The following is a 26,670-nucleotide window of genomic DNA, read 5'->3' on the forward strand; positions in this document are numbered from 1 at the left end:
CTTTGATTGACCATCGTGCAATGATGGTCTTCAAGAAATTGTGAATATTCAATCTACTATCATCATCATTTTATATGACCTCGCAATGATGAGAAGCATGTGAAGCAATCATGAACGCCACAAAAAGGCTACCAGCAAGATTCTCTCCTAGTGAAGCGGCTTTCTTTCCTCCTCTCAAACCGGGGATTTCAACAGGAATTTTGGGAGAAAGAGGTGGAGAACTTTTGACTGATTTGAGAAGTGATGAAATGATTCAAGATAATAGTGAGCTATCCTTTCAAAAGGATCACAAGATTACTCGACATGGAGCTCGATGTTTCTTTCGCGATTTATTAGCTTGAAAGGCAAAACGATTTGATAACAACCTTGAAAATGTGCGACTCAAATAGCTTGCGAGTAAATGTTATTGTCTGTGCGGTTAAGGAGACATAAATACCACATGTTATTTTAGGCATATATAAGAAGAAATGTGGGTAGTTGCAACCCTTCTCATATAAGTGCTTCATGTAGTTCTAGTCACGAATTCACTATGGAAAATCAGTGAAATTTTTTTGTCATTTTATTTCTTTCTGTCATAATCAGGGTTTGGGCATCGACGAGAAGACAGATTTACCAAAACATTGCTGGCAATTTTAGAAATAGTAAGAAGGACAAGGTTTATCATTCTTTTGGCCTTAATGAAGTTGACCCATCATCGAACACTTTGATGGTTATTGGTTGGTGCACGTGATGTCATTAGGAATTAGCAATGTTCAAAGGAATAAAGCTAAACATGTCGTACAATGTATGCGAGAATCGCCGAAAGAAAACGGAGAACGGACAAATGACCGAGGCATGCAAGCACCCATCTCGATGACAATTTCTGGCCTTTGATAAGTGTAGAAGGTGAGATGCGGGAGTCCTTCAGGAGTCAACAGATCCATTCATTAATGTTCGCCGCGCTATATGGGCAGAGCAAGAACAGCGGAAATGTGAAACCAGCTACAAGAGAAAGAGCAGAAGGGTAGAAGAGTGTGCGCGGGTGTTTCGTATTTTCGCTTTTGGTGTGTGAAATAGAGAGGAGAAAGCAGGCATATACAGGAACACTAGGAAGCAAGCACCGACTAGCAGGGCAATGGCTAGAAGATTAAAAAACAAAAGAGAAATGAATAATTAACGTACCAAAAACAGAGATTCAAAGGTAAGGAGAGTTGATTTTATTATTGCAAGATAGACTTTCCGTGGAGAGGAGGAATCCAACTTTACGCTTTGTTCAGCCCAATCTCATGCGCCCTATCCTAGCGTACTTTTCGCTATGAATTCATTGATAAAGTGAACCAGAAGGGAGGGACTTTCCAAGTAATGTGGGACAAGGGTAAGTGACGAGAATTACCATTTTGAGATACAGTTTACACACGCACGCACCTAAAAAAAGAAAAGAAAAAGAAAAGAAAAACCGCTTCCAAAGATGTAGTAAATTTAAGACAGTGACAAATCCTAAAGATTAGGCCGGATGGCAAAACACTATATTTGGATGCGGCATATTTCATGCTCAAATTGAAGTGATATCGCTCTAAGATTTTATTCATTTTGCAGAAGATATGACATTTTAGAAAAATAATTTTTAAGAAGTCACTTATCAAGAAAATAACAAATTATTTTTAGTATTTGGTTGAAACTTGAAAATGAATCGGAAAATATGATTTGATAAGGAAAATATTTTACGGTTCATTTGATAAGAAAATATAATTTGATAATTCTAAATAGACATACATTATTTGGGTATGACTGAGTTGCACATGGGCAATCGAATAACCAAACATGGGCACCAAGGTCCTAGGCTTAGATCTCTAACTCTTGGGCATGAGCATAGGCACTAGTCCCTAATACACAAAAGCTAGACCCAGTGATCTGGTGCTTGTGACCAAGATAGCGTTCAGACCTGGGTCCATCAAGGCTAGGCCTAGAAAGTGGACCACGGCACCCACACCCAAACTCAAGTCCTAACGCCCAAGCCTAAGTCCATCAAGGCAAAGCTCAAGATTCTAATGTTGGGGCCTAGGTCCCCGAGCTAAGGACCTTAGTGCATGTGCTTGGGTTCCCAGACACAAGCATTGGGGATCGGGTCTTGGCTCCTAGGTTGGGTCCATCAAGGCTAGGGTTGTGTTCCATGAGGTTGGCCTTGGGACCCGAGGACTTGGGACCAATCCCCAACACTTGAGCTGAGGTCCATTGAGGTTGAGCTCGGGGACCTAGTGCCGATGCCCAGGCTTTCGACGCCTACACTCGGGTACATTGAGGTCGAGCCCGGCATGGGTGTGGGTCCTCAATGCCCGGCCTTAGGCCAATGTCCATCAAGGTTGGGCCCAATTCTTGTGCGACCAAGTTTGGGCATGGGCACTAGAACCTCGAGCTTGGCCTCTAAGGACCCGAGCTCGAGAGCTAGTGACCTAGGTATGGGCACCAAAGTTTGGGGTATGGTTTTGATGGATCCAAGAATGAGACTTATAGACCCGGATGTGGAGTCAAGGTCCTGATCTCGGCCTTAACGAACCCAGGTTCGAGTACCAAGGTCCCAAGTGTGGCCTTAATGAAGTCATTCACGGGTGTCGGGGTCCCCCGATCTTGATGGACTTGGGCCTAGCCTCCACGGACCTAGGCTTGGGTGCCGATGTCCTGGTCCAAGGCGTTGTGGTCTAGGGCTTGGCCTTGATGGACTCGAGTGCTTGCGCTGAGGACCCAATCTCAAGCGTGTGCATTGAGGACTTGATCCTAGACACTGAGGTTCTTGTGTCAAGCCTCAATGGACCTAAGCACGATAGCAAAGGACTTAGACACAAGCACTGGGGTCTCAAGCCCGGCCTCCATGGACCCAAGCTTGGGCACTAGGGGTCCTAGGCATGGGCACTAGGGTCCCAAACTCGACCAAATGCACTTGAGCCCAACCTTGATGGACTCGGGCTTGGGCGCTAGGGTCCAAGCATGGGTACATGTCACCCCCAGCCTTGATAGACTCAAGCTTGGTATCGAGGATCTAGTTCTAGGCATTAGGGTCTTAGGCCTAACTTCGATGGACTTAGGCATGGGCACCACCGTGCATGATAGCCTATAAAATGCACGCCCAGTTTACAACATTCGTGAGGATTGACAGAGCTGAATATTGAGATGTTCTATATAATTAAAAAGTTTTAAAATATAATTACCCTTTATATGATCGATATCCTTGGAAATTTTGAAAGATCAAAGGTTTATTTTGTTGTTTATTCCTTCCTTCTTTTTCCCCCTCCTCTCTTTTTCGTCCCACGGGGTAGGGTATAACACCTAAGCTATCATGACCACTGTGCCCCCCTTGGTTAGAAAGGGAGAAGAGAGAGAACGAGCTAAGCATATCGGCCGGCTTGTGGTTTTTTCACAGCATTATTGATGATATATATAGCTCGATCTACTTCCTCAATGTGGTTTGGTTGCCAAAGCGTCCACTCAATCGAAGATAGATTACAGATGTAACTTTAGGCCCCAAAAGCTGAAAATGTCAAAAGTAAACGCGAAATTTGCAAGCGTAATTCACACTCCAGTTGAAAAAAAGGCGGCCGTTTTCTTCAATGAACTTCATGATGGTATTGGGTCGGATCTTGGGAATTTCTACGCCCCGCCTGATCGCGACGTCGCATGCCACGAATCATTGAGGATTAAGGAAATCATTGTTCAGTGTATTCGATTCTTCTGTCTTCAGCGGCAAGTCTCTCTTTAGATTTATGTACGTGCAGACACAAGCAGGATGGCGTGGAGGAACCAGTTACAGTCTTCTCATTGTCATATAAAATAAACTGGAACGAAATATGCCATAACTTTTTACATTGGTCACTTGATTGTTATAATTTTATATTACTTAAGTGCTATAACTTATGTACAATGCTGCTATAATTCACTTGAGTGTCATAACTTTTTTTTTTTTTTTTATCACTTACGTACCATTTTTAAAAATTCATGGCACTTAAGTGAACTAAAAGTTATGAGACTTAAATAAATGTATTTTTAGAACTTATGACACTTAAGTGGTCGAAAAAGAAATTATTACTCTCAAGCAAGTGTTATATTAAGTAGCAATGGCACTGACATGGGATATATAATATGATATAACACAGCATGACACACCGACATATCGTTTCACAAAAAATAGAGAATTCCAACACATTAGAACATGTTATATATTAAATATATATTTTTATATGTAAATATTTTAATTTAAATTCACGAATAAATAAATAATAAAAAATCCTAGAATGAATTTATACTAAAAATATTAATCTACCATTTATTAAAATCATCTATTATTTCAATTTGACAAATTCAACTCTATTCCAATAATCCATATAACTTGGAGAAAAAAACAAGTAATTCACATTCGGACTTGCATGTCAAACGTATCGAAGAGAAGGAAAAAAAACTTAGAGATGAATTGTGTATCAAAAGAAATGAGAATCAAAAAAGAAGAAAATACTAGGTTTTTCTTCTTTTCCCATTTACTATTTTTATTAGTATTTTTTAGTTATTCACATATATACATTTTGATCCATCATTTATCGATTTTTTTTTTTTAAATTGACTTTGTGCATGTCACTCGAGTACTAAAGAATGTTGGGAAAGTTGATCAGGTGTCGGATTTTCCGATACGTGTTAATCAAGTGTCAAAGAATATCCGAGAGTATCAAACATTCCGACACGATACGAAAACTCTCGGAAAATATTAATGCTTCTTAAATATTATACAATACTTATGGCACTTGTGGTGTTCTTATCTTTAAAATAAACCATCAACCATGAGAGTAGAAGCTTAAGCCAATTCATAGCCACTATCGAAATAAAGGAAAAAAAGTTCAATTATAGCCAAATAAATAAATGATCACAGTGAAGATGAAATGTAAAAGCCGAGGGTCTTGCCATCGCCGGTGGCGAGCAACGGTCTTGCAACCCTTTTAATGCGCCAGCCAAAGCTCGGCCATGGCTAGGTAACGTAGAGAGAGGGGGACCCTAGCTCCAAGGCCGGAACTTGGAGTTGATTCAATCGAGGACAAATCATTTCTACGTTGAATCGGACTCATCAAGCTTAGTTCCAATCAATTCTAAAAATGAAAACAGATCCGAACGTAAATTAAATTGCTACGTAAATTTATATCATAAATCAATCTAAGAATCCCTAACATAACTCTCTCATCAATGCCCTCTATCAAGTATCAATCAGCAGCTGCATTGTGAGCTAATCATCTGTTTCTGTTCTTTTGACTGTCGGTCAAATTTGCAACAATGCATGGACAAGAATTGTTACTGTTTCTTTTTCTACCACCAAGCTCTGCAGCAGGAATCTACACTTTTCATGCCCTCCTTTTATCTCTGCTCTGTATGTTTCCCTTGTAATCATTACCATTTCGAAACTTTATTCCCGCGAACACATCAAATCATGATTGCTCAGAGAGAAATGGCATGCCATGAACTGCTGGCAGGGTTGTCAAAAATAAAAATTAAAGTAGTAGTGGTGATCGAAAGCTCACTTTTTTAGCCTGCAAACTTTAGTTTCCTTCAGGCTTTAGTCATCTTTCTTCTATTCAGAACTACCCTTTTTCCCTCTGTTTAAAACTCTGCTTCAAATCATCACGGTCCAGCTTTGTACCCTCCAATTTATTCCTTCCGAGGACGTTATATATATGCACACTCATTCACTTAAGTAGGGGCCTCAAACAAATTCTTGTTTCTTCAAGCGAGAATCAAGTACGTAGCTGATTTCAGGTTTGAGTCGAGACTTGAAAGTGGAGATGTCTACTGTCGCTGCAGGAACTTTGGCCTTGCCAACTCCTAAGGACGCTGGTTTCAAGAGTTTAGATGAAACCGAAGATGCGAAGATCGAGCAGGAGGCTGGTCGTGCAGGAAGTGATCCCAAGGAAGAAGGTGACGATGGGAAGTTGACGTCTGAAGAAGAGCAAGACTCTGGTCTAAAGCTCTCCCTTAAGGAGCAAATTGAGAAGGACAAGGTTGTTACTTTTTACATGGTTTGTGTCACTTCACTTCTCTATTTGCTTACCTCATGAATTAACTTCGTTGTTCATGTTCCTTTTGTCAGGATGAAGGAAGACTGAGGAGATGGAAAGAACAGCTCTTTGGAAGAGCGGATGTCTCTGCCTTTGAATATGGGGGTAATTTAATTTTCTCCAATATATTCAGCTGGACATATTTATACTTGTGTCATGAAATCTGTTCATTCGAGTAAATTTAGTTCTCATCCGATCCAATGTCATCGATGTACATTAGGATAGAATCTATTTCCTTAGAACCTTGCCTTTTGTGGAGCTCTTACTCAGCACGTAGTGGAAAGAACTGCATTTCATTGACAGTGAGATCGTACTTCAACAGGGTGAAGATCCTTCAAATTTAAATTGAAATGTTTTCACCTGATTCTCTGTTTGTTTTGGTGAAGTCGGGAATAAAGTGCCAGAAGTGAAGATACTGACTCTTTCGATCCAATCTCCGGGAAGACCAGATGTTGACCTGCCATTTTCGCTGGGTGCTTCAAACAACCCAAAGCGCAGTCTCTTTACGCTAAAGGAAGGATCACGGTACCGCACCAAATTCTCATTCAACGTCTCCAATAGCACCGTCTCCGGCCTCAAGTACGCATACACTGTCTGGAAGACCGGCATAAGAGGTAGAAACAAGAACTCATTTCATCACAAAACCTATTCAGCTCCTGATGTTCTGAAATCGCGTTCTTTGTTCCGAATGATGATGACAGTGGAGAACACCAAAATAATGATTGGGTCTTTCAGTCCCAGGCAAGAACCTTACACATATGAATTGGAGGAAGAGACCATCCCTTGTGGTCTATTTGCCAGAGGCTCTTATTTTGTCAGGACTAAGGTAACTTGGATAAGGATCAATAACCAAGACACTGGTTTCCAGGAAAATGCAATTCACTGATTCAGATCTCTCTCTTTCTTCCTTCTTGGGTTTACCTTGTGTTCATTCATTGTTGATTCATGTGGTTTTCTGCAGTTTGTGGATGATGAAGGGAAGTGCTACATGGACTTCAGCTACTACTTCGAAATCAGAAAGAACTGGCAATGATCATCTCGTCAGCTCTTGTAGACCTTTTTAATGAATAGTTATGTGAAGCAGCTGGTAAAAGCCGCTGAAATTGCTTTCTCTTCCTGTGATTGGACTTTGTCGATTCCTGTCAAGGTGCTGAAATATTCGAAAAGTGATAATAAAAGCTCTAGTATGGATAGTATCTGATGTAAGGGAATTTCTGGGCTCTGGGTTTAAAACTTTTCACAGTGCTTTCTCCATCCAATCGCAACAAGGCGGTAGTCCAAACTCCAAACTCTTTGATTATTTGACGATAAATGATTCATTCATATTACAGACATGGGAGACATTCAAAAAATCCTAAATGCATGATCACAAGAGAAAGTAAATGTTTCAACAGGATGCACGTTGAAAACAAGCACTGCCATGTCCTACCAAAAGACTCATTCTACCGAATTCCGTTATTCGATAAATAAAATTAACAATGGTTTGCCTACACATGCTTGTATCAATATGCAGCGCATTATAAGACGATGCTTGGTCATTTAGGGCCCATACCACAACTTCAATCTAGCAAGATTCATCTACTTACGAGAAATTTCCTGTCTGCATGGCCTTGGAATTGGTGAAAGAATTAGTGAATGAATGAGCGAATGAAAGAAAGAAAGAAGACAGCTTTGCCGTCTGTCACACCATTTGTTCATATAAACCAATCTGCAGATTAAACGAAAAGGATAAAATTGGCAGGAAGGTTCAAGCATAAAGCTTCATTTTCGATGCGTGAATAATAGTGATTCTTAGGCATTCCATGCCCACGCAAAGCATCCACGAATTGGGAAAAAGGATTAAGCACGCAGCCTGATCTGGCACATGAGTAGAGACTGATTATCGATCATTATGTGAGACTACACAAAGTCACAGGTGTTCAAATTCACACATATGGCATGTAATGATGCATGAATTTTTGCACGAGCAATTAGTACTGTCCAGACCATCTCTCACCGTGTTGCATTCTACTTTTTCTTGCCTTTGACCAAGCGAGAAGATATAATTATTCACAGCACGTCAAGAAATTTCAAACCCGGCTCCCGACTGGTCAGACCACATTATTGTGTCCCCTACGAATTTCACTTCCTTTACTAAAACTATTAGGCGCAGGCCATGATTCACCTATTCATTCTAACTTATTGATTTAAATCGCATGCCAACAGAATGGCAAGAATTACCCGCCTTTCTTGAGTCCCTAAGCACAAGCACTTGATGACCACTCCAGACGATTAAACCGCAATTACAGAAAAGGTCCAAGATGAATTTCGGATAAGGTGTCTTGCAGTATTCTGTTATTTATGTCTATACAAGGCAATCGTGTATAGCAATCTCGTTCTGTGTATTCAGCTCAATCATCTCGTGTTCATTATGAAAACATCAAAAGACAAAACAACCAAAGCCATTCAACTGAATCAAATATGTACATTAAGAATGGTAGTAACCTAGGGATAGTCTAACAATGCAAACTTTACATTTAAACCTATCTTACCCCCATCCGTCACTAGCTTGGCCCCTATTACCAACCAGTGCCCTGGAGAATCTTCCGGCCCCTTCAACACCTCAGCCGTATCCACATACTTGAGAAGCTTCCCATTTCTAACTGGCACGGGTGGTCCATCCGGGTACACACCGGAGTTGAGCTGAGCCGGTGCCCTTTTATCTGCACCGGCAAAACTCTTTTGAGTGAAGGTGAATGTAGTGCTGATATTTGCAAGGAACCCAGACTTGTGAGCGCTCTGCGGTGCTGTGGCCCACTCTGTCTTCCGGATGGTGCAGTTCGGTATGTAGGAGAAGAGTAGGCGGAGATGAAGCATGGTCTTTGGCCAGCTCCCTTTGCTAAGAAGCTGGGCTCCAGTCACGACAAAGACACCACTGGATTCACCTTCCATCCAATTGGGGTCATACATAACAGCTGATGTGCACACTTTTGAGTATGACTTCCACCTTATTGGTTCCATAAATTGGCCACTGGAGTCGAATTCATCAGAGCCTTGCCACCGAGGGGGCTTGTCAATGGCGATATTTGCTGGCGCAGAGGTCATAACGTGAGGAGGGCTTGAGAGATGCTGCAAATGCAAGGCCAAACGGTTGCATTTCTTTCCCTCCAAGTATAAGCGGAGGCCGACCACTGGCTTCAGATTGCTAGTTACCTGCCCGAATAAAATCATAATGAACAATCTTGTTTTATAGACCACTAAATTTCATCAACTTGGGTTACAAAAGGCCAGAAAATCTTACTGATATAAATATTGAAATTATGATATTTTTTTCATGAAGAAATATCTGATGCAATAATAAGGAACATAGGTAGAAAAAATAAAGATTGGCTAAGGAGGTGTATGCTGAGCATAGGCGAGATGCTATCTCTGGGTCTGTCGAACACTGGCCAATTAAGTTCTCAGGAAATAAGAGAGTTTGCTGGACACAATGGAAAGAGTCTTGACAGTGGAATGAAGAAGCACAGGAAAATGCCAGAGCTATAAAACATTAGGCCTCGCAGAAACGGTAGGGATTAAAAAAAAATAAAGATATTTGATCAGCTAATAACAAAATCAATCACGATTGATCTAACAATGCATAGTGTAATTTACGACTCAACTAGTTATGCCCATACCACAAGTATTTTGAGAATAAAGCCCTTATATGAGATAAGAGCTCTTGGAAGACTAACCTGGGTGGAGCTGACATATATCTTTGGACCCATGAAGCTAAATTGCAGTGAAGGACAAGATGTCTTTCTCCTCTGGTGCCTGAGAGGAAGTTCACAGAATGTTGGAGCCCATTGCCTTGGCACTTGAAACTCCAAAAAGTATTGTAGATCTTCAGGACCAGGCTTGTCTGATCAAAAGGTAACTTAATTGTCACAACCAACTATGTTGAAAAACAAAGTAGATGCTCATTTGGGGAAAGGCTTATCCTAGAGTACATAATCTAGATTGGTATCGGTGTATGCTTCTAGCTAAGTGCTCTTCAATCACTTATAGCTAACAATGTCTGCAAACAGTGGTCTTTTTACTGACCATTAGAGAAATTTATAGCTGACATCTGTCTCTTAGATCCAGGATCCCAGGCAGATTAGTTAGTAATTCTTCAGGCACTCAATTTTCAGAAATGACCAATGCACATCGCTATTGAAGCAGAACAATAACTTAATTCACCGTTACGTACAATATATGCAGATGATTGCACCATATTCATTTGTCCATCAACCTAAAATTTGAAAACATCACTTGCCCATGTAGGCCCAAAATAAGAGCACTCACATCGCAAATACAAGTTGATTGCATGACTCAGATAGCCACTGCCCGGAACTCCAGTCAGAAGAGAAGTGATAGGTACAAACTTGAAGAGGATTGCCTCTGGCTTGGCAGGCACCGTTTGAAGCCACTTCGAATGGGTATGCAAGAACACGTCTCCACCTCTTTTTGAACAAATTATGGTGAGGCCCTAAAACATCAATAAAGAGTGAAAAAACTGTAGGTTTGGATGGAGACTTTTGTAGAAGAGGAACGTAGCCAGCAATATCCTCACTTACATCTTTGCTTGATGTTTCTGTAATGCTGCTTAACTGCAAGGTGTTTGACTGCAAAATGCGATTAAAAATATCTGGCACCTGTAAAAGATCAGTTGCTTCCATCAAAACTTCACATAACACAGCCATAAATCTACTTTTGGGACAAAAATAGATACTTTATGCTTGCCATCTCTAGCTGTCCTTTGTAACAGGGATGAACTATTTCCATCTGAAAATAGAATATCTCCAACGTCCTGCAGATTCCTTCTAAGATCAGCAGGAGATATCGGTGATGTATATCTCTGTTTTACACACACTAAATCTTGACCTCCAACAGCCATCCCAACTATAATGTGTGTCCCATATGTCTGGATGAACCTGCATACAAATTATAATCATGCCCACCAACAAAAATACAAAAAAGAAGCAGAAAATGCTGCCAGTAGCTAATTTTTCATGGGAAACATCTAGTAAGCGTTTTGTTTTTTTTTTGTTTTTTTTGGTCCCTTGAGCGAGTGACAGCTACCTGGCTAATGAGGCTGGATCCCAACGTGGTGGAACTTTCTTCTTTACTTTTTCTTGCAACACCAGGGGGGACGATGTCAGGTGCAAATAATACAAGGAAATGAAATAGCCATCAAGAGCGAGATATTTGGTGTCCGCAGCATCTTGAAGCCAATCGCCACTCATCTCGAAAATGGCATTAAGGTAGCCAGAAGGTACTTTCCCTTGTAGAGAAGATTTCTGGTTAAGTAATTCCGACATCTACAATGAAAGAACATGGCAGAACCAATAAGAAAACTTAAGTCACATCTTGCAAGGGTGCTGATATGTTAAGCAGCTGGGACAGAGGCATATGAAAATTTATTGAGCAAACGAACATTGCTAAAAAGAAAAAAACAGCTACAATTCATGATGCCACCATACCATTGTACACCAAAACACAGACATTTGCATTAGATAGTGAGTACAATGGAAATACACAGGAACGTGCAGTTGTATATTTTTCATTGCCTCCCTCTAGAAAATATGAGCATGAACATTTGTGCAATTAAAGGAACAGTATCCAATAGGATAGTGGCTAGCGAGACCTATTTTGCATATATACCAGAGTCTTAGATGTTAAAGGAAAAGGACACTCCAGAAAATTTGTCTTATGGAATTGTAATTGTATACCCGAAATCCACGAAAACCATGAGATAATGATCAAATGCACCAATTTAAACCTATGAATCAGAGTTAATTCAGGAAAAATATAGTCATTTGCAAATTTCCAAAATTTAATTCAGTAGGGATATTTACTCCAAAACTAGAGAATCAACAGAGAGATTAAATTCTCCCCCCCTGCACCTCCATGAAGGAAAAGAAAAACAGAGAGGTTAACAAGAGGCAGTAAGTTAATGGTATTAATTAACGGAATTGAAGAGTGGTAATGACACTGAACTCAGTAAGAAATGTCAGCAAGTTCCCCATCAACATCTATAAGTGAAGATGAAGAGGGGGAAATTGTTTAAGTAACTCTAGTCCAAACGAAACCAAACCAATTCTGGACTATGCACCAGCAGATCTCCTAGTATGGCAGTCCCTAATTATTTGGGATTCGAAACTATTGTACAGGATCATCTGTGTCTTTGAAGGTCTTCATCTTTTTTCTCTACAAAGAGACAACAACAGTGTTCCAAGCGTCCCCAGTTATCTCTTCTTGTTCCTTGATGTGATGCGACAAAAACATCCTCAACATTTATATCCAACACATAACTTTCAGGCTATTTCTTTCATTCCTTTCTAAGATAAGTCAGTTGTTTTCCATTCAGATCAAAACATTTGCGGGACTATCTTTTAAATCTTCTTAATTGGCATATATTTAGAGGTGTTGTCCCAAAACATCGTCCAAGTACAGCTGCATGAAGAAGTGCCAACTGCCTTAAATAATGCAGTAGAGCTTTTCTATGTTGCCAGCTAAAGTAGCAACATCTTCCAAGGTGATTAGGTGACACCTAGCACTTGTTCAATATAAGTCCAGTCTAAACCAGTCACTGCATAGTGGCAGAAAAAGCACCAGAGGATTCTCCATGTCATTTGTTGCAGTTGGCAGTCTTGCAATTGTGCTTTTGACTCATAGCCTTGGGACATACTCAAAATATTGGGCCAACACAAGTTATTCTAATGATTTCCATTATTGAGACTTCAGCTTTCTTAAAAATAAGTTAAGTCTCTTAGTTTTATTTTCTGCACATATTCAATCTCTTGTACACTGTTTGTCACACTTTAATATGCTCTATCATAATCAAGTCACCTATGGATCAAACTTTGGCTGCAGGGAGGAACGTTCCGCCTCAAGTTGCATATCTGGAATGTGAAACAAAACGACACAACGTAGAAAAACCCAAGGAAGAAAAGACCTAGGTATCATGATTTGGTCCCTGTCAGTTAGGGATTCCATATAATAGCTTAGACAGTCGATTTCAGGTAATGGATTATGATAAGACTGGAAGCAGAGGTCACACAGCAGTGCAGAAGGACAAAATAGAACAAGAGAGGCCCAAGGAAATTAGCAACACAAGTTGTAGGCCTATCCTCATTGAGAAGAAACCTCAACCTAACCATCAGTAAGAGTGAGAAGAGAGTGTGTTAGTTCTAGTGCCACTTTCATACTCAGAAGCCTTTCTAATACGTGTAATACAGACTGGACATTATAGCTCACGACATGGACATGGACATGGACATGGAGAGAACCTTTTCATCATTAACTTATCTCAGCAAAAGAAGCTATTGGCTATTCACAGAATTATATTTTCCTTTTCCACAGAATTTAATGTGCATCACATGATACAACACGAAAAAGCAAAGTTCGATCCATGTTCACTTCACACGTGTATTGGTTCAAGAATCTATCTACCTGCATATGATTAGCTTAACTGCAGCTTGCAGAAATCGATCCATTTCTCCAAATTCTTTATTTTTTACAGGTAGGGCGGCCAATTCGTGCGGTGCGATAATAATCGCGCTTGTTAGTCTTTTCATATTGTGTCACCGCTCAAAAAATCAGCAAAAAAAGTCCCAATTTTCAATTTTGTATCAAGCCAACCATGTCGAGCTTAAATTTCTCTCACTACATCCAAGCTGTGCTCAAATTGTTCTCAAGAATCACAACCTCTATCCACAGGGTTCAATCGTATCACTAACATAATGCTTTCAAGAACATCAGACTGGTGACCGAGTCAAGTAAAGTTTAACAGAAATATCTACCTGATTGAACTCAAGAACATCTGATCTGAACCTGATTCTATCCCCCTTGTCGCATCGAATATCCTCGTAAACACCCCGGATGGTCCCTCCCCCAGGAATCAAAATGTCCCTTTTACTCCCCTCATCGAGCACCACCAACCTCTCCCCACCACACCCTTTTACGTACTTGAGCCGAAAGTCGCTGGTCAGATCGAAACCTTTCCCTAGAGCCTCCAGAGCCCTCAATTCAATGGCCTTCTCCTCGTAACCAGAGGGAGCAGCCACCTCCATCACCGAGAAGAACTGAAGATAAAAACCCGGGCTTGTTCAGACTTTTAGAGAAATTTGGGAAAGGACCAACAAGGGGCAGATATACTTAAAGAAAGCCTTGCGAAGGCGACGTGTCCGTCGTGGTATGGGTCGAGGATCGAAGAGGGGTCCATGCGTTTGAAACTCCGGAAGCTGCCGATGCTGCCTGCGCTGTTCCTTCGTAGCGTTGACAGTCAAAGCTTGTGCCTTTAGACGGCTTTCGAATTATTTGACGTTTCGTGGCCATTTGGGTTTTTTAATAATGTCCCCGAGCGGAGACTACGGACGGCCATTTGCGACTTTGCTTTCAAGGCTTCGAGCACAGAGAAGAGAGAGAGAGAGAGTTGTTGAAGTTTCTCATGGAGGTGGAAGCGCGTAAGAAAAAGCAGACAGGGCGGGGAATGTTGACCAGGGAAGGAGGCCGAAAGTCAACGATGAGACACCTCACCCGCGGAAAAGAGCAACCTAACCCACCATCTCCTTGTAGTCTCTTTCTAGGACCGACCTGCCACCAACATGCCAAGAGTTGCCCTGGCCACCTTGACTACTCAGAGCACATGGTTAAGCTTACCTTAAAAAATATCTTGGTTTTTTTAAGATTAATTAGAGATATCATGAGAAAAGTAATGAGATTGGAAAAGTCGGGCGAAAAAATAGGAACGATTTTTCAATGTTATTCTCATTGTTCCCACCGAAACTTCAAATTTTCCTTCATTCTTCATTCAAAGTTTCTTTCGCGCCTTTTTCCCCCTCATTCCCAAACACATCATCGGCGGCAAAATCAATGAACGAAAAGTGTTCCGATTCAATGCCAATTGCCAATGGTTCTCAAAATTTCATTCGGACTCCAACCAGATTCAAAAGCGAAATGTGACTAAGCCAAATTTAATTGCCTGAATCTCGAAGAAAAATCGGCCATAAAATTCGATGGGCATGCTATTGAATCAGGCCAATCCGGTCTAATTTTCAACACCCCATTCTACGGGACATCTTGCATTCAACCATTGAAATTTCTGACCCCAATTATTAGATCAAGTAGGGGCCAAGGAAGTACGGATGGCCTTGCAAGTTAATGACCATGCTTGCCCCAAAATTCACCTTTGAAACTTCTTAGCGTGGAAAGGGTAAGGGGCTTAGTGAGGAAAACTCTTGCACGGTTCCGGTCCATTGGGGACAAGCAGGGGCCTTTGGCTTCGCCCTCGAAAGAGATATTGAAAAAACCCTTAATGAAAATGAAACCATGACAGACATCAGAAAGTGCCAAAAAAAACAGCAGAGACGATTGTATATCCTTCGAATCTTGAAAAGATGATGCAGAGACAGAAACTGGGTCGATGTAACCCAACTCAAAGCCAATAGTAAGTCTCCGATCAAAAAAGCCAATACTAAGTGACGCCCAATTTTAGAATGCTGACGCCCATTTGCCTCCAATCCGTACAGAAGGCAGTTGTGTGTCAAATCGCATGGTCATTAAACCCTCTTGTTCTAAAATCCCTAGCTATGGATATATGACCCGGGAAAAAGTATGTAGTATTAGGGATGAGCATCGGTCCAAGGTTAATTCTGAATCGGTCTAACTCTGTCGATCCTAGAATTCCTATAGTCGGTTCTCAGTCCTAAGAGTTCTGGATTGGTCTAATCCGAACCAACCTTGAATATATATATAATATTATTTAAATTTTTATATATAAAAATCTTAAATTAAACGGCGTCAATAACATTAAACAACTTTTTAATGAGGAGTTCAAGTAATTTTACATTATTCTTTAATAAATTAGATTTTTAATGTCTTTTACGGCATCAATAATCATAATTTACGAATAAGAAAAATGTTTTTGTGAAGAGTCCTCATGACATCTAAAAATGTATAAGCAACTCCTTATGGCATCCTCCTTTAGTATTCGTTCTTTTATGTCTTATTTGTCTTATTAGTCTTCAATTTGCTAAATAATAATAATAATAATATCTTCTCTGCTCGCCACTTGACACTCATCTAGCTCGCTTTGGGTCACTTGTGTCACTCGCCACTCGATGCTCGCTTGGCTTGTTGCTCCCACTCAACATTCGATACTCATTCTATTCGATGCTCACCCCACTTGACCCTCACCGCTTGCCTTTCTTAAGCTGACCTCACTTATTATCGAATCCATTGGGTTGGTACAGTTCTCGGTTATCCTTAAAAAAAAAAATTATTGGTTAGTCTTGGGTTAACCTTGAAATCGGACTGAACCTATTTGGTCAATCCGACCCTCAATCGTTTTTTTAAAGAGTACAAAAATGAAATAAAAAATTATTGGTTAGTCTCGGGTTGACCCTGGAATCGGACCGAACCTATTGGGTCGGTCTGGTCCTCGGTCTCAAGCTCAATAGGGTCGGTCCTCGGTCCCAAAAATTGAGAACCAGCACTGTGCGAGTTGGTCGTAAGGCTAGGAGGTAGACCGGCCCAATCCGGACTATGCTCACCCCTAGTATGTACCACATCATTTTGCTCATCTACTTTATTTTTTTTCGTGGGTCAATCAGTGAAAAGCGAATGGCATGGATTTGTTTGAGCAAACCAAACAACTGATTGCAGGAAAATTCTGCTAGTAAATTAGCTTGTGAATTGCGGTTGAAGCTTGTGTTCTGTTGGAAATTGAGGTGGATCTTTAGTTTTTATTGAATCGAGTTTCGTGGCGAATCAAATGGGAGCAAATACGCAACATGGATTAAGAACAACTAAATTTAAAGGAAAAGTAAATGCAACTACTAGAAATTGATAAATTGAAATTGAGAAAATATGTTAGTGTTTTTTATTGAGAATTTAACATGGTTGTATATAGTCTAATACAAAAAGTAACTATCTATACAAAGTGTAATCGCCTATAAGCGGTTAATATTCAAATTTAAGGGTTATAAATACGTCTCCATAACGTTAGGCTTCACGATTGTCCGTCGACCGTAGTCACAAGCAGTTATAACTCCGTAGTTGCCATTGGACTTAACACTCAATTGATATCCTTTTCTTCCATCGGCATCTTCACTTTCTCTTCTTTCTTCAGTATCTCCATATGCGATAGTTTTTCAAATTTGCTATGCGATAATCCTCGATCAATCACCAACATACGCCAACAGATGTATTATGGTCATCGATAAACACAATCATCGACAAGTATTTCCGCTATTGCTAACTCGTCGATAATCAAATCACACTTAACAGCGAGATCTATATTCATTGGAGTCAGCATTATGTCAATTAGAAAGATTTGGTCATTTTTTGTTATCAACAGTTTAGAACCGTTAATTGTTATATTTGAGGGTTTTTCTTTTTCTTGCATGCTTTCTTTGTAACAAAGCATGGATGCAAAGGTGTACTATCTAAAAACTTATGAAACAACTTGTAATTCCTACAAGCCGAATAAGTTAAGACATTTGACCTATACAAATGATTCTAACTTAGAGCAATTCGAGTGTAGTTTGAGAAGATTTGAACGAGTGACTTTTAGTTTATGAGCTAGAAATCTCTTGATGCTCAATTAACTAGGTTTTTTTTTTTTTTTGTCAGTCCTACTCTATGTCTACTCTACACTCACTCTCAGACTTTTGTCCTACCTTTTGCAGGGCGTGGAAGTCGAAACCCACTCCTGAAATTTACTCGTCCCCACCCCATCCCTCCTGAGAAGGTGGGGATTTGAACCCTCACCTCCCCCTTCCATGTTGAAGGGTGACCACTGGAGCAAATCCTAGTGGTTAAAATTAACTAGGTTGACCGCGTGCATTTTTTTAGTCATTCTTTCTCTCCTTTTTCCCCCTTCTGGCTAAATAACCTTCTCGAAGGCTTTTGAGCATGAGGAAGAAGAAAAGGAAGTCCGTCTGTGCCTCGTTATTCATCACAACTTTCTTTCTTTTACCAAAGATGCCACCAATACCTCATTGTGAACTTCACATGTTAATGGCGGGAAATGAGGACCTTTCCAACAGTGTGGACTCATAAATGGTTGTCTTCTCTTAGGCCTTTAAGCATGAGAAAGAAGAAAAGCGGTATGTCTTTGCCTTGCCGTTCATCACGCCTCATTCTTATGCCGAGAATTGCCTTAGTTCCATAATGCAAGTTTGTGATGACACAAAAAAAGTGACCGTCTTCTCAATCGTCTGGTGCCGATATAAAGCTATGCCGATACAAAAAAAGTGACCGTCTTCTCAATCGACTGATGCTGATCGAGAACTCGGTGCTAAGCAATTATACTATCGATGAATTATCTATGGCAGAGAAGCTTGTTGATGACCATGATTATCGACAACCATGATATAGCTATTGACATATGATGACAATTGGTCGATGACTAATACTTAAACAAAATCTAGACGTGTTGGATATAAAACTAAAGACAAGTGCAGATGCCAAGGAGAAGATGCTGATTGACGGTTGAATTCATTAACTGCTACAGTGGAGCAAATAATACTTTTATCGTCATTATGTATCAAAGTATAAATGATCTATTGCTACTTATCTATCTTCGTCAACAAACAAATTTCCCAACAAATGGCAACTATTAATTTAGTCTTCGAATTGCAATTGAAGCTTGTGTTTCGCTGGGAATTGGCCCAAAAAAACAAGATACCTTTCATCAAAGTTGAATTTTTGGTTTTTATTATATCAAGTTTCGTGGCGATTCGGACAAGAAGCAAATTACTCAACATCGATTGAGAAACAACTAAACCTACAGAAAAAGTAAATGTAATTATTGAAACTGAGAAAATACATGAGCGTTTTTATCGACAATTCAACACAGCTTTATAAAGTCCGATACACAGTGTAACCGCCTATACAAAGTGTAGTTGCCTATAAAGGGTTAATATTCAAATTGAGGTTTACAACTACACCTTGCTCCACGAATGTAAATCGAGCTTATTTACAAGCAGTTATGACTCCTTAATGGCGATTGGACTTAGGGTGCGTTTGGGAAGATTTTTGGGAAAATTTTTTAGGAAAATGTAAAGGCCTTTGAGTTAAAGGTATTTTTCAAAATGCAAACTGTGTTTGGTAAATTATACTTTGAAAGCCCATTTGAAGTACCTTTGAGCAAAATGGTGTTTGGGTTTCAAAGAGCTTTGATGATAAAAAAAAAATTATCAAAAGAAAAAAAAATTGATCGGCAAGGGCAAGCGGCCATTGGTGAGATAGGTGGCCATCGGTGGCCTCAGGCAGCCAGCCACCGACGAGGTAGGTGACCCCCCGCGGCCCTTCACGAAGGTCGGCCAACCCAAATTTGGGTCCGTCGGAGGTCGCGTGACCTCGCAGCGACCAAATCTAGGTCATGCCGAGGTCGCGCGACCTCGCCGCTACTCGATCGGTCGTCGGAGGTCGCGTGACCTCAGCCGACCAGATCTGCGGATCGCACCGGTCACCGCGAGGTTGCGCGACCTCGACGACCCAAACTGGTTGTGCCCGAGGTCGCGCGACCTCGCGGCGACCCAAGATCTAGGTCACACTAGTTGCCGCAAGGTCGCGCGACCTCTCGGGCGACCTAGACCTCATAGCGACTCACGCGACTGAATTTGGGTCGCGCGATGCTATTAGCAAGCGATCGCTCAAGGGACTCACGCATTTCAATTAGGCGGTCGCAAACCGCAGCTCGCCGGGGTTGCGCGACTAGCTAGTGACGGTTCTTTGCGACCTCGCCGACCTCGGCCGTGACCTCATCGGTGAGCTCGCTGACCCCGCTGCCGGCGGCGTAGCTGGAGAAGGAAGATGAAAGATGAGCATGAACAATATCCAATGCATTTCGAGAATCTTTGGGGCCCAATGCAGCCTAGAATATGCCTTGGGCTTTTAGCCTTGCAAATGCTAGAATCCCCCCAAAGCTCCTTGCAAAGTAATTCCCAAACACCTCTATTTTGGCCCCAAAGGCCTTTAGCCCCCCAAAGCCCCTTCAAAAGCAGTTCCCAAATGCATCATTAATTATCAATCGGTATCCTTTTTTTTTCTTCCATTAGCATTATTGCGAAAGTAAGTGATCGATTAATAAAATAAATAGAACAAGAAAATAAATCAAGAACCTAATTTACATGGTTCGATCATAGTGACCTACATCTATAAGGAGAGTAATAACGAATTCCACATAGATGGAGATTACAACTATACTTGAGTCACTCAAATACTCTTAATATTTCCGAAGCCTTAATTACATTTCACTCTAATACTCTTTAGTGTTTTCTAAACCGTAATTACATCAATTAACTCATGTAGTATTTAGTCTTACAATTTTCCACTAAGTAATTTTTCAATATCACGAAAGAATTATATAAAAAATTCTTATCATAATAATTTAATCAACTTCGACCATAAAAGCTTTTAATGTAATTGCACGACGAAACCAACGAAAAAAATCCACTGCCAAGCACTCGTAAACCGCACTTCAAGACCACGCTGCTCTTCTTATTAACAAGGGCGCTAGAGAAAATCCCACAATCCAATATACACATGCATACACGTGCCCATGAGAAGAAACACAATGGCCGACTTAACACGAAAAAGAATTAATCCGAGAAATCCGGGAAATCCGTGTGGATTTGGTCAACCCAGAGTTCACATTCCGCAATTTTCTAGTCTCCGCGACCGACTCCAATAACACACAGGATAACATTTATGGGATTCAAAACAGAATTTATTTTCATGGTCAAAGTCCATCATCGTGTTGGACTCCTACGTGAAAACAGGAAACTGACTCTAATTAATAGAGAGAAATCCACGCGTTTTGCTTTGCTCTGGATGTCCGCAAAATATCGGATTCAGAATATTCAAATGTCCATAGATAATCATTAATCTTGAGTTGAATTTCGTTGTTCAAACTCCAACATTTTAAGAGACATCTTCACTTTCTCTGCTTTCTTCAATGTCTCTATCAATCACCATTGAACGATGACGGTTGCATTATAATCATCTATTAAAATATGTCTCGAGTTTTGAGCTATTGAATAAATCCTGGCCCAAATGAAGTAATTAAAATAACTAGCCACATGAAAGTGAAGAACATGATTTCTTGATCGTGAAATTTGAAAAGAAATAAAAATAAAGGGGCATTCATGTTGCTCCAAATATGTGCTGAAGTCAGCCAAAGAAAAAGTGAATAGGAAAGTCTAAGATTGGATTTTGTTGAACGAATCCCACTTTGATTTTGTTTCCTTCTCCCAGTACACGTGGCCATCTTTGATGATCAAAAGAAAATGCTTTCACAGCATATACTGAGAATTCATTGCCTTTACGCTGAGAAAAGTGTGGCTTTTTTTCCTTCTTATGACTATATTGAATCATGTAACAAGGGAGCACCTAAAAGCTTAAGAGTAATGGCAAATCTATCAAGCCAATCCAGCAGCGAGAGTTTAAAAGCTATGTCAATTCTCTGGCAATATAGGAACAGTAGCCCGGCGAGCTTCGAAGAGGGTCGTGTTGCGGCGAGAGGAGGTCGGCGTGGAGTTGCAGGGACGGTGAAAGGGAGAGGCAGCATGGAGCTGTGGAAATCATGACGATAGAGAGCTAGGGATTCGATGTGCAGAGGCCACGAACAAGACCCATGGCCACAACCATGGCCGAGAGCCATATGGGACTGGAGCGGCCGCGTCGCATCAATAGATTAGAGTGAGGGTGGAGATCAAAGAATGGCGAGACAAATCGCGGTAGCTCGAGAAGGAGATGGTAGGAAATACAACGATAACCCACGGTGGAGATGGCGGCCGACACTTGGGCCGTGGAGGAGCTGGAGATGGAGGCAGTGCCGGTGGCGGTATCTATATCTTGATGTCGGTGGAGCGGTCCCTGTGGCGCAAATTGGTCCCTGGCGTGATCGGACCACAGGTAATATAGTGCCTAGGGTCGTATCATATGGGCCCCGGGCACAGCAGCCGTACCTCCTACTTGCTTTGTGTCTGTCCACCCAAGTTGATCACATTCCGAAGATGTTGTGTCAAATGTCAATTGCTTTCTTCCTTTTTGATCTCCCACTCATGAAACCATGGTAGACCTGAGCAGGTCTATAAAAGGCTCTCGCTAAGCCCATGTGGCGGAATCCCGGGGAAACTCGGGAGGTGAAACACTGGGGTCAGTCGGAGTCAATTGTAGACCTTAAAACCGATAATGATAACTGTTGGGAGAGGCTTAACAGGGGTTTACCCAGCCCACTCCCTCGGCTTGACCAAGCTCTACTTCCCTTGTGTTGGCAGGGGCGCATCTTGGAATGATAGCAGCCGGGTCTGGGTCGGGGTTTATCCTAGGGATCCCCTATAACAAAACCCAAGGAACAAGCTGGGCTCCCGGTAATAACAGGAATGAAGGGAAACGAAGCCTCTCGGGTCAGCTGAGTTGGAGCAAGGCCCAAGTTTTAGACCATGGACAAGTTTGCATTATAATGAATTGAAAACCCTTGTTCTAGAAATGATCGACTTTCCCCCTTCTCATTTTAGACCATTTTGTTCTAATAAAGCCAAAGATAATCAACATTATATGAGTATTTGATTAAGGTGAAAAGGGCGCCGATCGTTACAGGTTATATTAAGGCCAAAGTTAAATGTCGGGTTGTAAAATCAATCATAATAATTAAATTAAAATGAAATCATCAGCAAAATAAAAGGAGGAACTATAAATGGCGCTAAAGACTTATGTGGTTAGATCCGAATGTTAATGCCTACGTCACATGAGAAAAATCAACGTGAAATCAATCTTGTAATCAGATCAAGGTGAAATTAAAAGGCTACAAAAGATTTATATGTGATTCGATCCGTATATCAATATTTATATTATGAGAAAAAGTTCGATAGCAAATAATTTACTGATAACTAGAGGATCATCGCAAATGTACGCCCCCAAAGTGGGCCCTCATCCTTTTCTTTTTATAAGATGGCACAAATCTGCCACCTTTGACCTGGACCCACGAAATGCTGAGTCTCCTTTTTCTTGCTTGCCTTCAAAAGCAAAGACGCCCACGGCTTCTTTTAGGGAATATTTGCGTGAGCCCCTTCCTTTTATATATATCCAATAAAGGTCAAACCCATCAAAGATGACCTTTTCCAACAGAAAGAGAAAATCAAACATCCTTCAACCAAAGAATCCAGGATTTGCGCGGGATTGAAGGCCGCACCAGATTTTTCTAACAAAATCAAATCCTCCATACGGATACGCGGATCAAATTATAAACATAATTTAATAGATATGTCTCCGATTCCACACCACCTATTGAGTTGTTCACAGTAGTAAATAATATATTACAAGAGATATATATTGCTTTATCCCTATCTTTTGATGTTGAAAAATCACACGCTATACCTCTCGCTGATGAGCTATGAGTTATATGATTCTTGTGCAAATTTAACTGAAATTAAATTTGAGTCTGTAATCAACTAATCATAAGAAGATTAATTGGCAAATTCATCTATATGGTGATAATCTACTTAGGTGGACACGGAGTTTGATCCTCAATTCCCCATCTCTCCGGGCGGTTCGAGTTTATGAAGAGGACAACCGGTGTGCCATAGGCTCCATCCTCCTTTGTTGTTTGCTATCATATAAAAAGGGTATCATAGACATGGGATTTCCATGGAACCTATCTTTGAATCAAATCTAATAAAGTGAAGCACACTATATATTTTTGCTCGTTTGAGCGTCTAAAGAGCACATAAGGCCTATCAAGATGAGTACATTGAGATGAAAATCATACATTATAAAAGAACCTAATGTTCATTTTAAAGCCTTATCGCTAATACGAGATCCTATGACACATAAGATTAACAAAGATCTTGGACATCCTCTAAATTACTAATTCCTTGTGCATTGATACATAACTAAGCGTATAATTACACGAGTGACTTATCATGTGTACAACTAATTATGTAACTGTGACTTATCGTCATTTCTTGCTTTCGTTCATAATTCCTATACAAAATCTTATGACACGAAATTTAAAGATTTTCATAACTAATATATATATACACACACAAATTAGTGCGACGCAGTTTCCTCCCTTGACAAAAGTGGGCGACCAATATTGTATTCGAAATTTCCAGAAAAGGCAAAATTCGGATATCAATTTTAAAAGCACAGGTGGCGGGGTGGTCCCCCCAAATCCGCAACGCCACCGCGGTCGTCGGCGGAGGGACATGCCCCTCACCCCCCGCCTTCGCACACGTGTCGGTCACCTGGACGCCCACGTCACGCCAGGCAACCGGGAATTCCCGGTCGCCGGTCGCGGACCCTATACAAATAATATTCTTTCTCTGTACTGCAGGGAAAGGGAGAAGTTGCAGGCCAGCTTGTGTGCGCGTCTCTCTCTCTCACACATCGCCTCAGTGCCAAGGTTTCTCGTTTGTTGGGAGAGAGAGAGAGAGAGAGAGAGAGGGATTATGGGAGAAAAAGGGGTGACGCTGGAAGAGCTGAAGAAGAGAATGGCGGAGTTCGCGAGGGACAGAGACTGGGATCAGTTCCACAGCCCTAGGAACCTCCTCCTGGCCTTGGTAAACGCAGGAAAAAAAGAACCCTTTATTTTCTTTGAATTTCAGACTTCTAGTCAGTCGTAAAGCCTCGTGCTTTTCCTCGGATAGAGCACTGTTCTTATATTGTGTCTTTGATTGAAGTGATTTCACGCTTCGTGGCGTTTAGAGTGGGTGCTGTTGCCACTTTCTTTTTTCTCGTGTGATGGCTTTTTGGAAAAGTGGGTTTTCTGAAGATCATCTTTTTAGAGCTCGTGTTATTCAGAATAGAAGCTTTTAGACCGTCTCTTTATGTTGGGTCTCTTGTTTTTTTTTTTTTTTTTGCTTATTGACACACCTGCATAGAACTGAAGCAGAGTAGATCTTGGTTAACGCTTGTGTGTGACAACTTGACCCTTTTTTGCGTGCCTTTGAGGTTAGGTGAAAAGAGGCTTTAGCATTGCAGACCCTTTTGAGTTGATAGCAGGAAGGGGGAGTAGTTTAGTGGAAAGGACTTTTAGATGCATTGGAAGCATGTATTGCACAGTGTTTCCATTTATCTAAGACGATTGTCGAGTAAAAGTTGATTGTTTTTTTTTTAATATGATTGATTTAGATGAGCGGAGATAGATGTTTGAAAACGAGAAAGGATAGGATCAAATGGTGGGTGTAAAAGTGGCTTTATGAAAGCTCCCATGTAGGTGGGAGCTTAGGCTGAGTTCATGAATGTGGCCCTTGGCTGTACGAGTATTCCCCTTTTTGCCACTGTAGCACGGACAGTTAATGGTAGCCCTCACAGTGCTTGAAACCATGCAAAAATTCAATCACAGAAAAACATAGTAGACTCTGATAAGGCAAGAAGGCACCTGTCTGTCCTGTGTGAGTTGAGACCCGAGGCCCCACTTGATTTCATCAAATCCCCAAAGGTACAAGGAAAAAAATAGATTGTGGGTTCTTCCGTATCAACCATATTATCTTTTCATGTTTTCAGTTTAACCAAAAAAAGGTTTCTTTTTTCATGTGCCCAATCATCGTAAATCGTTTTACTTCTTTTGTAAGTTTAGTTTTGCGCAATGTTATTGTACAATAATCTTCTTAATGTCATAGACAATTGATTGATTGGTTTTTCAAGGTTGGGGAAGTTGGGGAGTTGTCTGAGATATTCCAATGGAGAGGCGAAGTAGCAAGAGGGCTACCTGGTTGGAAAGAGGAAGAGAGAGAGCACCTGGGCGAGGAGCTGTCGGATGTGCTGCTTTACCTGGTCAGGCTCTCCGATGTTTGTGGCATTGATCTTGGTGAGGCCGCACTGAGGAAGCTGCAGCTCAATGCCCTCAAGTACCCAGTCCACCTTTCCAAGGGCTCTTCCAAAAAGCACACGCAGATCAACGCAAATGCGCCAGCAGTTGCTGACAGCAATGGGGATTGCTAGTTTGGATGCACTTCACTTGGCAATGAGGCCAAGATAGCCACAGCTCTTCTAACAGTGGAAAGCTAAAAAGTACTAAGTAGTAGGTACTTTAGTGGGGGTTTGTTGTTGATTTGGCTTTGACCATATCTAGTGTCATTTCGAGTAAGATGATTAGCTCCTTTTGGGTTCTGGTACTGATTTGGTTTGTGTAACTAGTGACAGTGGGTGTTTAGGGTTTACTGTGCAATGCTTTTTCTCTCCTTGATTTACTGATCGAGTGAAGGGTTAGATAAAGATAAATGGGCATATTTGGGTTTTGTGGTGGTGGGTCATGGGGTTGGTGGTGAAACAGTGAAAGTGGACACGGAAAGTGCAAGTCTGCAAGTCGATAGGGTTTCTTCTGATGAGCCTCGTACCCCCCTCCCTCCCTCCCTCCCTCCCTCCCTCTCTCTACTGTGGTTTTGGGGGATGTGAATCTGCTCTCTTTGGACTTTACCTTGATTTAGGTGGTCTTCCTTCTGGGCACATTATCACCGACACAACAGGGCCTACTGAGATTTTTGCCTGCCAACCTAAGACCTATCTGTTCCTATGTAATGGGATAGGTTCATCCGATGGCTGTTTCGCAGGAATGTGTATCTGTAAGGACGATAACCAGCATGGTCAACTG

General features: G+C 41.2%; 3 protein-coding genes across 4 annotated transcripts; 2 read left to right on the plus strand and 1 right to left on the minus strand.

Moving 5' to 3' along the window:
* Window positions 1–5,566: 5,566 nt before the first annotated feature.
* Window positions 5,567–7,321, plus strand: LOC104456330 (rho GDP-dissociation inhibitor 1). The gene is made up of 5 exons (XM_010071103.3): window positions 5,567–6,005; window positions 6,095–6,167; window positions 6,449–6,676; window positions 6,764–6,888; window positions 7,024–7,321. Exons 1-5 carry the CDS (start codon window positions 5,790–5,792, stop codon window positions 7,093–7,095), a joined length of 714 nt encoding a protein of 237 aa, XP_010069405.2. The 5' UTR covers window positions 5,567–5,789; the 3' UTR covers window positions 7,096–7,321.
* A 1,058-nt stretch (window positions 7,322–8,379) lies between these two features.
* LOC104456331 (MACPF domain-containing protein At1g14780) lies at window positions 8,380–14,483 on the minus strand. Of its 2 annotated transcripts, XM_039299076.1 has the most exons (8): window positions 14,223–14,483; window positions 13,868–14,149; window positions 11,145–11,383; window positions 10,795–10,996; window positions 10,640–10,717; window positions 10,368–10,551; window positions 9,776–9,942; window positions 8,380–9,254 (listed from the first exon to the last, which is right to left on the minus strand). In XM_039299076.1, exons 2-8 carry the CDS (start codon window positions 14,135–14,137, stop codon window positions 8,547–8,549), a joined length of 1,848 nt encoding a protein of 615 aa, XP_039155010.1. In that variant the 5' UTR covers window positions 14,138–14,149; window positions 14,223–14,483; the 3' UTR covers window positions 8,380–8,546. The 2 variants fall into 2 exon arrangements, with proteins under 2 accessions (XP_039155010.1, XP_010069406.2); XM_010071104.3 differs by having other exon boundaries at window positions 13,868–14,483.
* A 2-nt stretch (window positions 14,484–14,485) lies between these two features.
* LOC104456332 (dCTP pyrophosphatase 1) lies at window positions 14,486–26,404 on the plus strand. Its single transcript, XM_010071106.3, has 3 exons — window positions 14,486–14,499; window positions 24,502–24,637; window positions 25,725–26,404. The coding sequence occupies exons 2-3, from the start codon at window positions 24,527–24,529 to the stop codon at window positions 26,019–26,021; spliced, it is 408 nt and encodes a 135-aa protein (XP_010069408.1). The 5' UTR covers window positions 14,486–14,499; window positions 24,502–24,526; the 3' UTR covers window positions 26,022–26,404.
* The last annotated feature ends 266 nt before the right edge of the window (window positions 26,405–26,670 follow it).

This window comes from Eucalyptus grandis, chromosome 8 (assembly GCF_016545825.1).
Source record: "Eucalyptus grandis isolate ANBG69807.140 chromosome 8, ASM1654582v1, whole genome shotgun sequence".
Taxonomy (NCBI): Eukaryota; Viridiplantae; Streptophyta; class Magnoliopsida; order Myrtales; family Myrtaceae; genus Eucalyptus; species Eucalyptus grandis.

Bases quoted from the DNA above. Each gene is read 5' to 3' on its own strand.
- LOC104456332 (XM_010071106.3), top strand. From the start codon at position 24,527: ATGGGAGAAAAAGGGGTGACGCTGGAAGAGCTGAAGAAGAGAATGGCG. The intron at 24,638-25,724 runs GTAAACGCAGGA...TGGTTTTTCAAG, and splicing joins GGAACCTCCTCCTGGCCTTG to GTTGGGGAAGTTGGGGAGTT.
- LOC104456331 (XM_039299076.1), bottom strand. From the start codon at position 14,137: ATGGAGGTGGCTGCTCCCTCTGGTTACGAGGAGAAGGCCATTGAATTG. The intron at 11,384-13,867 runs GTAGATATTTCT...CTTTCATTGTAG, and splicing joins ATGTTCTTGAGTTCAATCAG to ATGTCGGAATTACTTAACCA. The intron at 10,997-11,144 runs GTAGCTGTCACT...ATTTGTATGCAG, and splicing joins GATCCAGCCTCATTAGCCAG to GTTCATCCAGACATATGGGA.
- LOC104456330 (XM_010071103.3), top strand. From the start codon at position 5,790: ATGTCTACTGTCGCTGCAGGAACTTTGGCCTTGCCAACTCCTAAGGAC. The intron at 6,006-6,094 runs GTTGTTACTTTT...TCCTTTTGTCAG, and splicing joins AGCAAATTGAGAAGGACAAG to GATGAAGGAAGACTGAGGAG. The intron at 6,677-6,763 runs GTAGAAACAAGA...TGATGATGACAG, and splicing joins CTGGAAGACCGGCATAAGAG to TGGAGAACACCAAAATAATG.